The sequence below is a fragment of the Salminus brasiliensis genome, chromosome 23 (assembly GCF_030463535.1).
Source record: "Salminus brasiliensis chromosome 23, fSalBra1.hap2, whole genome shotgun sequence".
Classification (NCBI taxonomy): Eukaryota; Metazoa; Chordata; class Actinopteri; order Characiformes; family Bryconidae; genus Salminus; species Salminus brasiliensis.
In genome coordinates, this window is record NC_132900.1 from 1131222 (window position 1) to 1146166 (window position 14945).

Here is a 14945-nt window from a genome sequence, read left to right on the forward strand (position 1 = left end):
ATTTTACAGTGGAACATGATAACTTAATGTCATATCTGTGGTTCCAGAGCTTTGTCTGCATTCGAGCTGATTTTCCTCCAGACGTTTGTCTATTTTCTGCTGCCTCCAAAACTGCCTTTACTTAACCAGGCCTTTACTCTTGAATTACGGCCGGTTAGACACTCAACTATGGTGGATACACCCCGTTTTACCAGCGGGAGAACCATGCTCCTTCCGTTGGTTCTAAAGTAGCACAGAACAGTGCTTTCAGAACCATGAGGAACCAAGAGGCTAATGCTAACGCTCGCACACTATAGAAAAACAAAACAAAGCATAAAGATCAGATCAGATCAGTCACTCAGCATTAAGGTACTCTGATCAGATATGAACATATATGAAAATGTAAGAAATAAATAATTAATAAAATGGTTGTTTCTTGTTAACAGAATTTTTAATTGTTGGTCTAAATCAGATTTTTACAATAAATTCAGGCAATCAGTTCGCTAAACGTTCTGACAGTACCCATCACACCCTATCGTGATGTAATTTATCAATTTCCTACGAGTAGAGCTGTCCAGGTCTCGGCCTCTACAGCTCAGTTTTCCATGATATCGGCCCTTTAATCTTGCTTAGAAATGCATGTAAAGTGATTAAAGGGGCGATATGGAAAACTGAACTGAGCTAACTTTGTGATGTAATATGTAAACGTTGTTAAACTTTCAAAACTATGAAAATGATGTGATGTCACAAACTCATTTGCATGTTTTCATTCCGCCTACAGCAGTTCACATTGAAGTTATAAGAATGCGTTTTAGCCCGGACAGCCAATGCAATACACAGCAGCCAATCAGAACAGAGCTCATTTACATACAGCAGTGTGTTCACACTTGACAGCTTTGTTTGGGTGATAAATTCAGGCAATTAGTTAAACGCTAAACATTCTGACGGTACCCATCACACCCTCTTGTGATGTAATTGACCATTGTAACGCTGACGGTATCGTAACGCCCCACCCCCAGCAGCATGTGAGCGAGACCATGTCGAGGCCTCTCTAAATGCCTGATTAACGTCAGTTTAATTGTCAGGAGTAAATGAATGTACTGTACGATTTACAGACTGGCAGGGAATCTGAACAGCTCTCCAATCTTTGCCAAACTGCACACGCCGTATCGACTTCCTGTCGTTCACCTCCTCCCAGCGAAACACTCACGCCTCACGTTACACTCCGGAGCCTCCGTTCGCTCGGGCTCCGGCGCGTGAGGCTCGTTTTATCCGTCACGGCCGACTGCGCTAATACATCTCTCACTAGTAGGCAGTCGTATATCTTCATTCACTGGCCTACAGTGGTTCTCCTACACCAGATACATCAGAACCCGTCTACAGCCCAACCCTGCCAGCACTGAGCAGCTCTGAGGACGGAAATTCATTCAAGTCTTACTGACATGTCACTGGATCAATATGATCAGCTGTATAGCAGTATATCGATGCTAGTTTTGATCACTGACGAATAACAGATAGTAAATAAGAGATGCTCCGAAAATACCATAAGGTGATCAATCAATTATCAATTAAAAAAAAAACGAATGAAAAATCACAAAGCAACTGAACCGAACAACACATTTTAAGCAGTTCAGTACACTCGAAGGGTTCCGTCCAGTAATGAAAAAGGGTTCTCTGACTCTTAATAATAGTGGAACCCATTTTTAATCAGTTCTATTTTTACTGGTTTCCCACCAATCAAAAAACCCTTAACCAGACAAAGAACAATTTAAGCCGTTTGATTGAATTCAATTCAATTTTATGGTTCTTAGAGTCTTAGAGTTCTCATAGTTCTTAAGAACCCTTAAAGAACCTTGAAGAAATGCAAAGTCTCCAGGCACCGCAATGGAAGTAAATATAGGCACTAGCTAACATACAAGCTACAAGCTAACACACTAATCCCAGGATTACACACTAGCTGTGTGCTACAACGAGCCTAACACACTGCCTAACACTGTGTAGGTCCCCTCATGCTGTCCAAGCACCTCTGAAGGTGTCCTGCTGTGGTGTCTGGAGCACCAGGACTTAAAGGATCTGGAGATCATTTAAGTCCTTAAGTTGTGAGATGGGCGGCGCCTTCATGACCATCAGTAAGGGCCTGGGCACCCATGACCCTGTCGCTGGTTCACCGGTTGTCCTTCCTTGGAGCACTTTTGGTAGGTACTGACCACTGCATACCGGGAGGGAACACCCCACAAGACCTGCCTGATGTTCTGGAGATGTTCTAGATTGATCCAGTCATTATCTAGAACATGACAGTTTGGTTCTTGTCAAAGTGTCTCAGATTCTTATGCTTCATCACTTCATGAACTGACTGTTCTTCACTCGCTGCCTAATATGTAGATCCACCTCTCGACTGACAGGAGCCACTGGAGCAGATCCTCAGTGTTGAGAATTTCTGCTGGCAGTGGTTCTAATGTTATGGCTGAATTTGTATAGAAGAAGTAGACAGCCTTAAATTTCAATGGAAGTCAAATCGCCTACTCTTCATTAACATATATACGCATATATATATACATGCATTTCTACATATATAAACACATCAAAGAAATCAAAGAAAAGAACATCAGTAACAAGCCAGACACTGCCTCTCTCTCTCTCTCTCTCTCTCTCTCACCAGAGTTTGCTGGTACTGAAGCACTCGCTGCTCGTCGCTGTCTCTCTCCATCCTCAGCTGCCGTGTGACGACTCTGTGATATTATAATAGAAACCTCAGTGTCCTCTGCACGCTCAAGATCATCGCAGCCTAATTGTAATGCTTATCATCAGTGCGCAGAGTTTCTGTGAGTGTGAATGTGAGTGTGTGTGTGTGTGTGTGTGTGTTTGTGTGTGTAACAGGTCTTCAGAGCCCCTGCAGCTGTCGAGCAGCATCCTCCTCCGCATCAGCGCTGAGAGGAGCTTTGTGGGGGCTGAGATAGGCTACCAACGCTTTAATACGGGTACGATAACAGAGCCAAGCCCAAAATCAATGTAGACTATTTTTATTATTGTTTTCTGTTCCTTCTGTTCTATTATGAACTGTGGGGTTCTAGCCGAAGAGCTGAGAGTGACTCACTCACTCGCTCGCTCACTTGCTCGTGGGCTTTAAGGATGAACTCCGCGGCCCAGGATGCACTAATCAAACATATGCCGTCATCATCATCATCAGAGCCTCTACAACTCTACAACTCTACAACAATGATATCGCCCCTTTAATCTTGCTTAGGAATGCATGTAAAGTGATTAAAGGGCCAATATGGAAAACTGAACTGATCTAACTCTGTGATGTAACATGTAAACATTGTTAAACCTTTAAAACTAGCTGCTTTTGTGATGTCACAAACTCATTTGCATGTTCTCGCTCCGCCTACAGCAGTTCACATTGAAGTTATAAGGATGCCTTTCAGCCTGGACTGCTTTATGAACGAGGCCATATTAATACAACACAGGGCAGCCAATCAGAACAGAGCTCATTTACATATACCAGTGTGTTCATACTTGACAGCTTTGGTTGGATTACAGTGTGTGGTTGCTCTGTACAAGTGGGCCGGGACCGCCGAAGCAGGTGAGGTTTTTTGGAATAGGAACACAAAACGAACCAAAGGCAGAGTTGAGCACCAACACAGGGTCATATCTAGTGCCAACCTCAACCCTTGTTCTGAAGAGCCGGCCCAAGCCTTTATGGGACCCTAAGTAGATTTTCATTTGCCCCCCCCCCATACCATAAAATCGCTTTATAAATAAATTAATATAAAATTATATCTTGATGCTCTCCGGGGCCCCCTGGTGGCATTGGGGCCCTAAGCTGCTGCGTAATCGAGTATGCCTTAGGCCGGCTCTGACGTCTTCATCAGTCTGACTTCGCAGGTGGACAGCTTGCTCACACGACGGCTAACTCGATAGCCATTTGATTGAAACGGCACCTTTCTTAGACGCTGTGGGCAGCCTGGTGATGCCGAATATCTCCCTACAGACGTTAACTGTCCACTTTGCTAGAAAGGAGGGAAAACTTACGGTGGAGAAGTTGGCTGACTGCCCTCCTCACAAACGGACGTATACAAAACAGAAAAGCCTCTGATTGGCCCTTTTCTACCCCACCCTACTCCTACTTAGTCCCCTCCCGCTCATGATCAACCCCTGACGCGCATTTCTACAGTGTTCTAGAGGGCGGAGACCCGCTGACACTGAGGGGGTGGGTCTACTATTTGAGTGACAGACAGCCTGCTGATCAAGCTGCTTATTAACAAAACATCACATCTCAGCCAGACGTGACTGATCTATAATCAATACCGTTAGTCACAGTAATTAAAAACCAATGCAGGAAACCTTCCAGAACAAACAGGCCTAAGGAAGGCATGCTGATGACATCACACAGAAGAGTGTGTTTCTGAACGGACAGTCACGTGTTCAGATGATCATAATCATCTGGTGCTGAATGGTGACGGCTCTTATTCTCCCGTATCCCAATCTCCCTGTACCGCGGTAACACAGCAGAGGGGCTCATTTAGAGGAATCTGGTCCTCCTCTTGGGTGGGCTGGTTCTGCTGGTTCTGTGAGAGCTCTTATTTTATCTGTTTGTTGGATCAGTGCGGGGCGGCGTTCAAAGAGACACCCAGCGGATAAGGAGAGCGGCCTGCGGAGAATAAAGACACTAAAGGCTCCTTGAAGATGCGTCATCTATTTCTCGGCCAACATTTCATGTGCAATGACACAATGGGACACAGAGCGAGCGAGAGAGAGAGAGAGAGAGAGAGAGAGAGAGAGAGAGAGAGAGAGAGAGAGAGAGAGAGAGAGAGGAATAGGAAACAGAAAAGGCGAATCGAGATGAAACACAGGGGTGGGAGTGTGAGCAGCATTCAGAACAATACTCAGGGTTATGGTTAGTGTTTCATTGCTGCAAGAGGATTTTTTCAGAGTGCAGACAGTGACCGAGCTCCTGGTCCAGGTGGGCAATATAAGGTCAAAATTATTATTATTATTATTATTATTATTATTATTATTATTATTACAGTTTATTCACTGCATGTAGAACATTGCATTTATTATTATCATTATCATTATAACAATATTTTAAATAATAATTAACAAATGATATCGCCCCTTTAATGTTGCTTAGGAATGCATGTAAAGTGATTAAAGGGCCGATATGGAAAGCTGAACTGATCTAACTCTGTGATGTAACATGTAAACATTGTTAAACTTTCAAAACTAGCTGCTTTTGTGATGTCACAAACTCATTTGCATGTTCTCGCTCCGCCTACAGCAGTTCACATTGAAGGATGTGTTTCAGCCTGGACTGCTTTATGAACGAGGCCCTATTAATACAACACAGGGCAGCCAATCAGAACAGAGCTCATTTACATATAGCAGTGTGTTTATACTTGACAGCTTTGGTTGGATTACAGTGTGCGGTTGCTCTGTTTACACACCAAACAAGCGGGCCGGGACCACCGAAGCAGGTGAGGTTGGTCTCGGCCCGTTTCTAAATGAGCGCTAGTGAAGTTCCTATTATTTTTATTATAACTGTAACAATATTTTAAATAATAAAATAATCATTTAAATATAATCAATATAAAATATATCAAATTGATATATATCAAATATGATCACTAGTTATATCTTTTTTATATCAATTTAATTTGGATAAATATGAGAAAAAAAAATAAAAATAAACTTTATTTGAATTACAGAAATAAATAATTATTAGAATTATATATTAAAATATTACATTTGTTGTTGCATTTATACAAATTGTACATGTGCTACTGAACAGGTTTTGTGCCTGTCTCTCTTCTGATTGGCTACCCAGTACTGCATCTCCTTCTAAACTGCGATATGGCCGATGCTGTTCTCCATTCTGTAACCCCTCTATAAACGGGGGGACTGAGGAGAAGAGTGTGATAATTAAAGGGCATGATTCAGGCTCATCAGGCTTATTAATGGGCCTGTTTGTGGGTTTATCTGTATCTATATAGCGCTCAATTCCATGGAGAAAACACTTCACACTAGAGCCGGGCAATATGACGATATTTTATCATATCGTGATTTATTTAGTTATAGTGATATACTATAAGCTTTTCTCAGCATATAGAGGAGACTGATAGTGCTTAATAAACACTGATCAGCTGCAGGTTTCATTACTAACAGTGTAATTAGACTAGTTTAATTAGATGAAGAGCATTTATCGTGATAAATATCAATAAATATCACAAAAGTCTATCATATAATGATAAAGTATTTTTACCTTATCGCCCAGCCCTACTTCACACCACTCTTCACTTTGACACCATATACAGTCTGTCCCTCTCCTGATATGTAGAGCTATGGGCTGCTGCACTGAAATGCATTGTGGGTACAGTGGGCCACTCATTACATTCTTCATTAATATTATATGCACTGCTTACAGTAAATACTAAATATAGGCACTGGACTGGGCTTAGGTTCCAATTCAGTCACAGCCTACGGGCACGAGCAGCTCAGAGAGCTTCAAGCCATGAAAGGCAGAATTCCCAGGAGGCAGAGAGAGAGAGAGAGAGAGAGAAAGAGAGAGAGGGAGAGAGAGAGAGGGACAGTCACCAATAGGTTGTCAAACAGATTTCCCAGCAGAGATTGAGCTCTTGATAGGCTTTTTTGGGGCCTGAAGCTCAGGCAGCAGCAGGAGTGCAGATGCTGACGGAAAAACGAACATTTCACCACAGATTCCCACAGTTTTCTGCAGCGTTCACACACCCCCACACACTGCTCTGGCCTAAGGGTGGGCAATGTGGCGCACCTTTTAAAAACATAACACCACAATACCCGAAGACACATGTTTTGATACACATCATAAACAACATTTATCTTTATATCCTTTCATATGTATATTAATGTATACTAGTATTAACAGTATACCCTCTTATATTTCAGCTATTTTAGTTTAAATTCTTTATTTTTCAAATACATGTACATTATATATAATTCATGTATTTTTTATATATAAAAAATGATATATAAAATGATACATAAATTATATATTTTTTTTTACCTTGCCATAATTATCCCTTTATTAACATTAAACCAGATGTTTGTTATTGTCCCTTTAATAAATGATCTGCTATTTATTTAGATTTATGAACAGTATATCCTCTTATATGTTCTATATATTTCGGCTATTTTATTTTTCTTAAATATTCAATTTTTTTTTTACCTTACCATACTTATCCCTTTATTAACATTAAACCAGATGTTTGTTATTGTCCCTTTAATATATGCATATGACCTCCATTGTGATTGGGTGCCCTGTGCCCTACTTCAATAACAGAGCAGTCTGGGCTGAAACATCTCCTATGACTTCAGCATGAATGGGTGGGCTAAAGCACTCAAAGCTGAACAGGTGGATATAGGGCATATAAATACTACTGTCCATTCAAAACCAGCCAGTTTTAAGCTTATTTTTATATGTGGACAGTATGGACTGGGACATTAATGGCATGTTTATTACAATAGTTTTTATTCTTTATGCAGTTTTCTATGATATGGGCCCTTTAAGGGAAAAAAGAGAAAAAACTACAAACAGCTGGAAACAATGAGGAGGAAATAGGATAATGGCATAATGGGCTGCTGTTCAGTGAGCTGCTTATGACTACACAGGTTAAGCAGTCAGTATACACCGGTTATTGCTGTTTACAGGATGTCTATAGCTGGGGAGGACTGGGGAGAAGAGCTTGATGATAACCGGGCATGATATGGGCCTTTCAAGCTGATCAAGCTGATGTTCATCATATTGATCTGCAGTTCATCACAGGCCTGTTTGTGGGTTTATCAGGTTATGCAGTCAGTATACACGGTTATTGGCGTTTACAGGCTGACCATGTCCAGGCCGGTCTGTTTAGGGTTATCATTGTTCTGGAGGTATTACTGATATCCAGCAAACTGATACCCAGGAAGGCGTTTTCTGACCCGACGGTAAAATATCCTCGCCCCTGTTCCGACCCACAGTCCTGAGAACCAGCATGCAGCATGGCCCATCTCGAGCACGCGTATCTGAGGGCTGTGTGTTAATGAAGGCACATGGGGATGATTTTTTTTAAGCTGCGAAATGGGTCGTGGAAGCCAGCAGCCGTCTGCTCTCTAAAGTACTCTTACAGACACATTAACGGCCATTTTCAGCTCATTGTTTTCAACAACAAAGGGAAGGACTGAACGGGTATGATACACTCACGCTGTAGAATATGGAGAACAGGCTATATCACTCTACACTGGAGGGAAAATACAGTATGCTGATGCACGGAGATCCCGAGTGAACGAACAGTGCATCAGAATCCATCAACATTTACAGCATCACTGCTGCTCACTCTTTACAGCATTCGCTACACCATCAAAGGTTCCCCAAGGGTTCTTTAGTGAAGGCTTTAGAACCAGAACTACTTAAAGAACCAATGGATGCTTAAATGGTTCTTTTGGGTTCTTCATATGATCAATGATATAATCAATGATGAGCTAATAATATAATAAGGTAGACGGTCCTAAAAGAACCTCTGAAATGGTTTTATATAACACCAATAGGGTTCCACTATTTTTAGAGGTCAAAGAACCCTTTTTAATGAATATACCATATATAGTATATATACACTATAGGGTTCTGTGTAGTACCTTTCTATAGAGAACCATGTACAGGAGGTTTTACTGAAATTTTTAAAGCACCTTTCAAAGATTCTAATGTTGCATGGTTCTGTGTAAGACCACTGCCTTTCAGGGATCAGGAAAGTGCTCAGAGCGCCCCCTGCTGTTAGTGCTCAGAACCATGTTCAACTGTATGGTAATGTTTAGTTATAAGGTGCTCTAGGTGCTGTTGGTTCTGTCATCAGGAAGTCGCAGGATCGATCACCAGTGATGCCACAGCCATCCATCAGTGATCGAGAGTGCTCTCTCTCTCTCTCTCTCTCTCTCTCTCTCTCTCTCTCTGATTTTTTTAATTCCTAGATTCATCATCACTCACAAGCTCAAGAGTTCTTTGAGTGCTACCCTAGAGGAACCACATTGGGTTCTTTAAGAACCTTGTATGTATAAGATATGTGAGTGGGAGAAACCAGTGAACATCAACTGTAGGTTTTCTACATCTTTAAAAGGGTCTTCACACACACATCCACTATATGTCCAAATGTTTGTGGACGCCCCTTCTAATAAATGCATTGAGCTGCTTTATATTGCACCCATTGCTGACACAGATGTGCAAATGCACACACACACACACACAGCTTGTCTAGTATCAGTAGACAAGTGCTGCCAATAGAAAATGACTCATCATGACCCTATTGGCTCCATGCTGCCTAATGTTAGGCGCAGGCTAGAGGGGTATAAAGCCCCCCAGCATTGAGCTGTGGAGCAGTGGAGGAACTGTGTTCTCTGGAATGATGGTGGAGGAGCTCCATCCAGTACTTTTGGGTCTGGATGTGTTGGGGACAATAGGGATGAGGTGGGGTGGTGATCATCATCATCATCTTCACTGATGGACATTAACAGGACGTGGCCGGCTTTCATCTTGGCGCTGTCCGAACAGCCCGTAGCGTCGGAATGAGGTGCTCTGAAGCCCAGAGCACTAACACACTGACCCAATTCGCGCGCACCTTCCACAAAACTTTCTCCCGTTCTTTTAATAAGCTCATGCTCGCACCTCCTCCTCCATTGACTGCTTATTTACGGCTCTCCCTCCCGGAGGCCAGGAGTAAAGCATCAGTGCTCCATTACACTCAGCTATACCGCAGTCCCGCACAGACGGGGACCAAAACCAACACCCTGACATGGGTCAAACGCGTCATTACACAGGCCTGAAACACAGCAACAGCTCCATCCCACCACATCTGGCTCTGAGGCACAGTTGGGCCAAGCTAAGGAGGTCAGAACCAGCACCTTTTTAACGTAAATAGGACAGATCCGACTGCCGGAGTCTTCGGGCCTCCAAAGCTGCTGGCCTAATTTGTGGATGAATGTCTCAGCTCTGTCAGACAAACGGTTCTGCAACAGTGACAGATGAAAATGAGCCGCATGCTAGAGAACATACTGGTTCCTAACATTAGTCGATCCGCTATCCGCACTAGCCGTCAAGCTGGATCCCTTATTCCACATGGAAGGACATTGACCGTGCATTTAGACACCATTCACAATCCAAGCAGATGCTCTAGTGTTGGGACGAATCCTCGATTTTTTAGTCATGTGCAAAAGTTTAGACACCCCTGCACTCTAAGCAACAAGGGTTATTTGAGTGGTAACAATAGTGGAACCCATTTTAGTGCTACACAGAACCAACACCAATGTGTAGAACACTTTAACAGACAGGTGAGAAATTTACATTGAATTTAGCCACCCGAGTGGCTCCTTGAGTAGTCATAGTTCTCTATAGAACCGTTGCTTTATCTAAAGAACCCTTGAGGAACCCTTCAATTTTTTATTCACTCCCAGTGAAATTCGGACCAAATGGCCAAGATGCAAGATGTCCAACTGACCATACATCACATTAAACTGCCAATATCAATGTTTTCTCTGTGTTTATATACACATGTCCAAATGTTTGTGGACAACCCTTCTAATGTCCCTGTACAGAAATACTGCCAATAGAATAGGACTCTCTGGAGGAGATAAACATCATGACCCTATTGGCACCATGCTGCCTAATAATGCCAGGCGTGGGCTAGAGGGGTATAAAGCCCCCCAGCATTGAGCTGTGGAGCAGTGGAAGAACTGTGTTCTCTGGAATGATGGTGGAGGAGCTCCATCCAGTACTCTTGGGATGAGTTGGAGATGATGAAGTGGGGTGGTGATCATCATGCAACATCCTGACCTCACTAACGTTGCTCTTGTCGCTGAATGCAATCAAATTCTCACAGCAATGCTCCTCCTAAATCTAGTAGAAAGTCTTCTTCTCTGGAGAGTAGATTCAGTTACTCCAACTCTTTTTAATACCCTTGATTTCAGAAGAAACAATAAACGAGCAGCAGGTGTCCCAATACTACCCAATATATATATAGCTCCCCCTACAGGTGGGGAGTGTAATTCACTTGTACTCCTCTGCAGTAAATACAAATCATCGCATTAAGAGCCCCTCATAAACAGCTAGCTGTACATATGCATTTCTGGACAAGCTGAGTTCTCCAGAAGCTTGATCTGAAGGTGGAGCAGCATGTGGGCTGAGGTGGTAGAGTAATACTACAGGATTTTACACTAATATGACTCTATGGGTTCTGCAGCAGTTCTGGAGAGAGGTTCTCCTCCTGCAGCTCCACCACCAAACCTCCAAAGTGCAGTAGCAGCAGTGTTTCGGCCCGGAGCATATTACATTACGTTCTAATGTTCCACTGTAAAATAGTTCCACCCTGCAGATTCTGAACTGTACTTTTACTTGCTGAGAAAGCTCCTCACTGCTGCTGGCTGAGAATAATGCCCATAAACCATGCCTAGAGGGCGCCAAAGGGACTGCGCTGGAGCACAGCGGCAAAAACAAAGGATCCGAACTGGATCTGGCTTAAAACTGCAGATTTCTGATCACGCCTGCATCGCCCTACATCTCTACATTATTGATTAATTAGGACAGATAGAAATACAAGGACTTCTAATGCAATCTGTAGCTAACGCTCGCTACTAATGCTCCGCCCACCATCAAGGCGCATCATCAGATGGGCGGTTTCTTAGTCTTTCAGTTGGACGTTGGAATTGTTTGTAGAATCCAACAAACGTCCATCTGCTATAAATCACCTACATCAATGCAGACCCGCCGCTCAGATGCAGAACCATTGCCTAGATTAGTCCAGAACCTTTTGTTCTAGATAAAAATAGATTTATAGAATTAGCAGCACCCCAAAACGCACCTCAATCATCCAGCTACACACTAGCTCAGGCTGGATATCTCCATTAGCAGTTAAAGTACACTAATGGAGCATTCACCTGCAGCCCAGGTGTGCAAATACCTTCAAACCTGCGTCCATCATCAGCACCTGCAAACTTCTCATCTTCTCAGCTTTCCAGCCTAGGTCTGATGTTCTGCTCTACCTGTGTTGGGAACCGAGGCAGAGCAGAGCAGGGTGGTACTCTACTGTGGGTGACCATAGCGCTGTGCCCTTGAGCTCCACTGATCACCAAGTCCATCACCATGCCCTTCACCATCGGTACGAGCAGCCAGAAGGAGAAACACGACCTCCTGAGACGGTCTGAGACCGATGACTCCTCAGCAGGAGCTCTGTCCCACACAGCAGTGAGAGGTTCGGCGGTTCTGAGAAGGGAAGGCTAACAGGTTGCAGTTGGGTTGGTGCTACTCACATTTCCCTCTCCAGCTCCGGGGCTGTGGGTGCTCCTGTGAAACCGGGGCGATCGTCACCTGCGCGGCTCCATCTGAAGGAAGTGTCGCTGTGGGAATTCCTCTCCGAACCGAATCAGAACCGGAGCTAAAACTTCATCTGTTCTCTCGAAGCTCTCGCGCAGATGCCAGCAGGTGTTTCTGTCTTTGTTGTGTCTTCTTTTCTCCTTGTTCTTCTTCTGCTCTTCACTGAGGAGGATGAGGAGGATGATGAAGAAGAAGATTGTGCTAATGATGATGATGATGGTGATGGTGATGAAGCCTGTTGCTGACGCTGTCTGGTGGCTGTCTGCCTCTCTAATTTAGCGCGAGCCACCCTGCGTTCTCCAGTAGACCTGTAATGAATCAGTGAGTGTTGGTGGAGCTGCAGCACGCTGCTGATCTCTCTCTCTCTCTCTCTCTCTCTCTCTCTCTCTCTCTCTCTCTCTCTACAGCAGCAGGACTGAAGCTGACTGAACGGAACTCAGACTGTGATGCAATGCGGGTCCGTCACTGATTCACACCAGCTCACAAACACACACACACACACACACACACACACACACACACAACACATGCACGCAGCCAAAGCCCACAGCAGGGCTCAGTTAACTCCTACGTGTCTGGATTAACCCCTACACCGGTGGATTAGACACCTGTAGCGCTCACTTAACACCTGTAGCCTTGAATCAGCAGAGCAGCAGTGCTCAGTGACACGTGCTCGGTCCAATTAGCACCTGTAGGCTTGAATGAGCAGTGGAGAATTTGCAATGGTGGATTAACAAATGCAGTGCTGAAGGAGCTCTTACAGTGCTGAATGGACCACTAGAGTGCTGAATGGACCAATAGAGTGCTGAATGGACCAATAGAGTACTGAATGCACCACTAGAGTGCTGAATGGACCAATAGAGTGCTGAATGGACCACTAGAGTGCTGGACCAATAGAGTGCTGAATGGACCACTAGAGTGCTGAATGGACCACTAGAGTGCTGAATGGACCAATAGAGTGCTGAATGGACCACTAGAGTGCTGGACCAATAGAGTGCTGAATGGACCACTAGAGTGCTGAATGGACCAAGAGAGTGCTGAATTACTTCTTAGTATTGAATAAAATCTGAGTGCTGAATCTGAAACCTGCTGATAAATGTAAAGCCTTGGGGTGTTGAATGAACCCTTAGAGTGCTGAATGATTCATTACAGTGCCGAATGAAGCTTTGAAGGGTTGAATGATTCCTTAGTATTGAATTAATTCTCAGAGTGTCAAATGAATCATTGGAGTGTTGAATGAACCCTTAGTAAAAAATAAATCCTTAGTGTGTTGAATTAACCGTTATAGTGTTGAATGAACCCTCAGAGTGTTGAATGAATCATTGGAGTGTTGAATGAATCATTGGAGTATTGAATGAACCCTTACTATAAAATAAATCCTTAGTGTGTTGAATTAACCGTTATAGTGTTGAATGAACCCTTAGAGTGTTGAATGAATCATTGGAGTGTTGAATGAACCCTTAGTATAAAATAAATCCTTAGTGTGTTGAATTAACCGTTATAGTGTTGAATGAACCCTTAGAGTGTTGAATGAATCATTGGAGTGTTGAATGAACCCTTAGAGTGTTAAGTGAAACATTATAGTGCTGAATAAATCTTTTGAGTGTTAAATGAACCCTTAGTGTGTTGAATGAACCATTAGAGTTTTGAATGAATCATTGGAGTGTCAAATGAATCATTGGAGTGTTGAATGAACCCTTAGAGTGTTAAGTGAAATGTTATAGTGCTGAAGGAATCTTTTGAGTGTTGAATGAATCATTGGAGTGTTGAATGAACCCTTAGTATAAAATAAATCCTTAGTGTGTTGAATTAACCGTTATAGTGTTGAATGAACCCTTAGAGTGTTGAATGAATCATTGGAGTGTTGAATGAACCCTTAGTATAAAATAAATCCTTAGTGTGTTGAATTAACCGTTATAGTGTTGAATGAACCCTTAGAGTGTTGAATGAATCATTGGAGTGTTGAATGAACCCTTAGTATAAAATAAATCCTTAGTGTGTTGAATTAACCGTTATAGTGTTGAATGAACCCTTAGAGTGTTGAATGAATCATTGGAGTGTTGAATGAACCCTTAGTATAAAATAAATCCTTAGTGTGTTGAATTAACCGTTATAGTGTTGAATGAACCCTTAGAGTGTTGAATGAATCATTGGAGTGTTGAATGAATCATTGAAGTGTTGAATGAATCATTGGAGTGTTGAATGAACCCTTAGAGTGTTAAGTGAAACATTATAGTGCTGAATAAATCTTTTGAGTGTTAAATGAACCCTTAGTGTGTTGAATGAACCATTAGAGTTTTGAATGAATCATTGGAGTGTCAAATGAATCATTGGAGTGTTGAATGAACCCTTAGAGTGTTAAGTGAAATGTTATAGTGCTGAAGGAATCTTTTGAGTGTTGAATGAATCCTTAGTATTGAATGAATCTTTAGAGTGTTAAATGAACCTGTTAGGAGTTGAATGAATCCTGAGAATGTCTGAATGGACCTGAATATAGATGTAGGTGCTAATGTAGCATCCATTGTCTCTCATTCTGCAACACTCCCTCTCTCTCTCTCTCTCTCTCTCTCTCTCTCTCTCTCAGTCTCTTCCTCAG

General features: G+C 42.8%; 1 protein-coding gene across 6 annotated transcripts in view; it reads right to left on the reverse strand.

Annotated features, from left to right (window-relative positions):
* The window catches only part of clcn2a (chloride channel, voltage-sensitive 2a), an 86447-nt gene extending 73652 nt beyond the window's left edge, over window positions 1-12795 (reverse strand). For 2 of the 6 annotated variants that reach the window (XM_072668956.1, XM_072668961.1), the window contains exon 1: window positions 2636-2818. In XM_072668956.1, the coding sequence (XP_072525057.1) occupies window positions 2636-2686 (51 nt within the window). In that variant the 5' untranslated portion in view covers window positions 2687-2818. Of the gene's footprint in view, window positions 1-2635; window positions 2819-12285 lie in introns of those variants that run through there. The other 4 variants (XM_072668958.1, XM_072668955.1, XM_072668959.1 and 1 more) reach the window with 3 other exon arrangements.
* Window positions 12796-14945: the final 2150 nt, after the last annotated feature.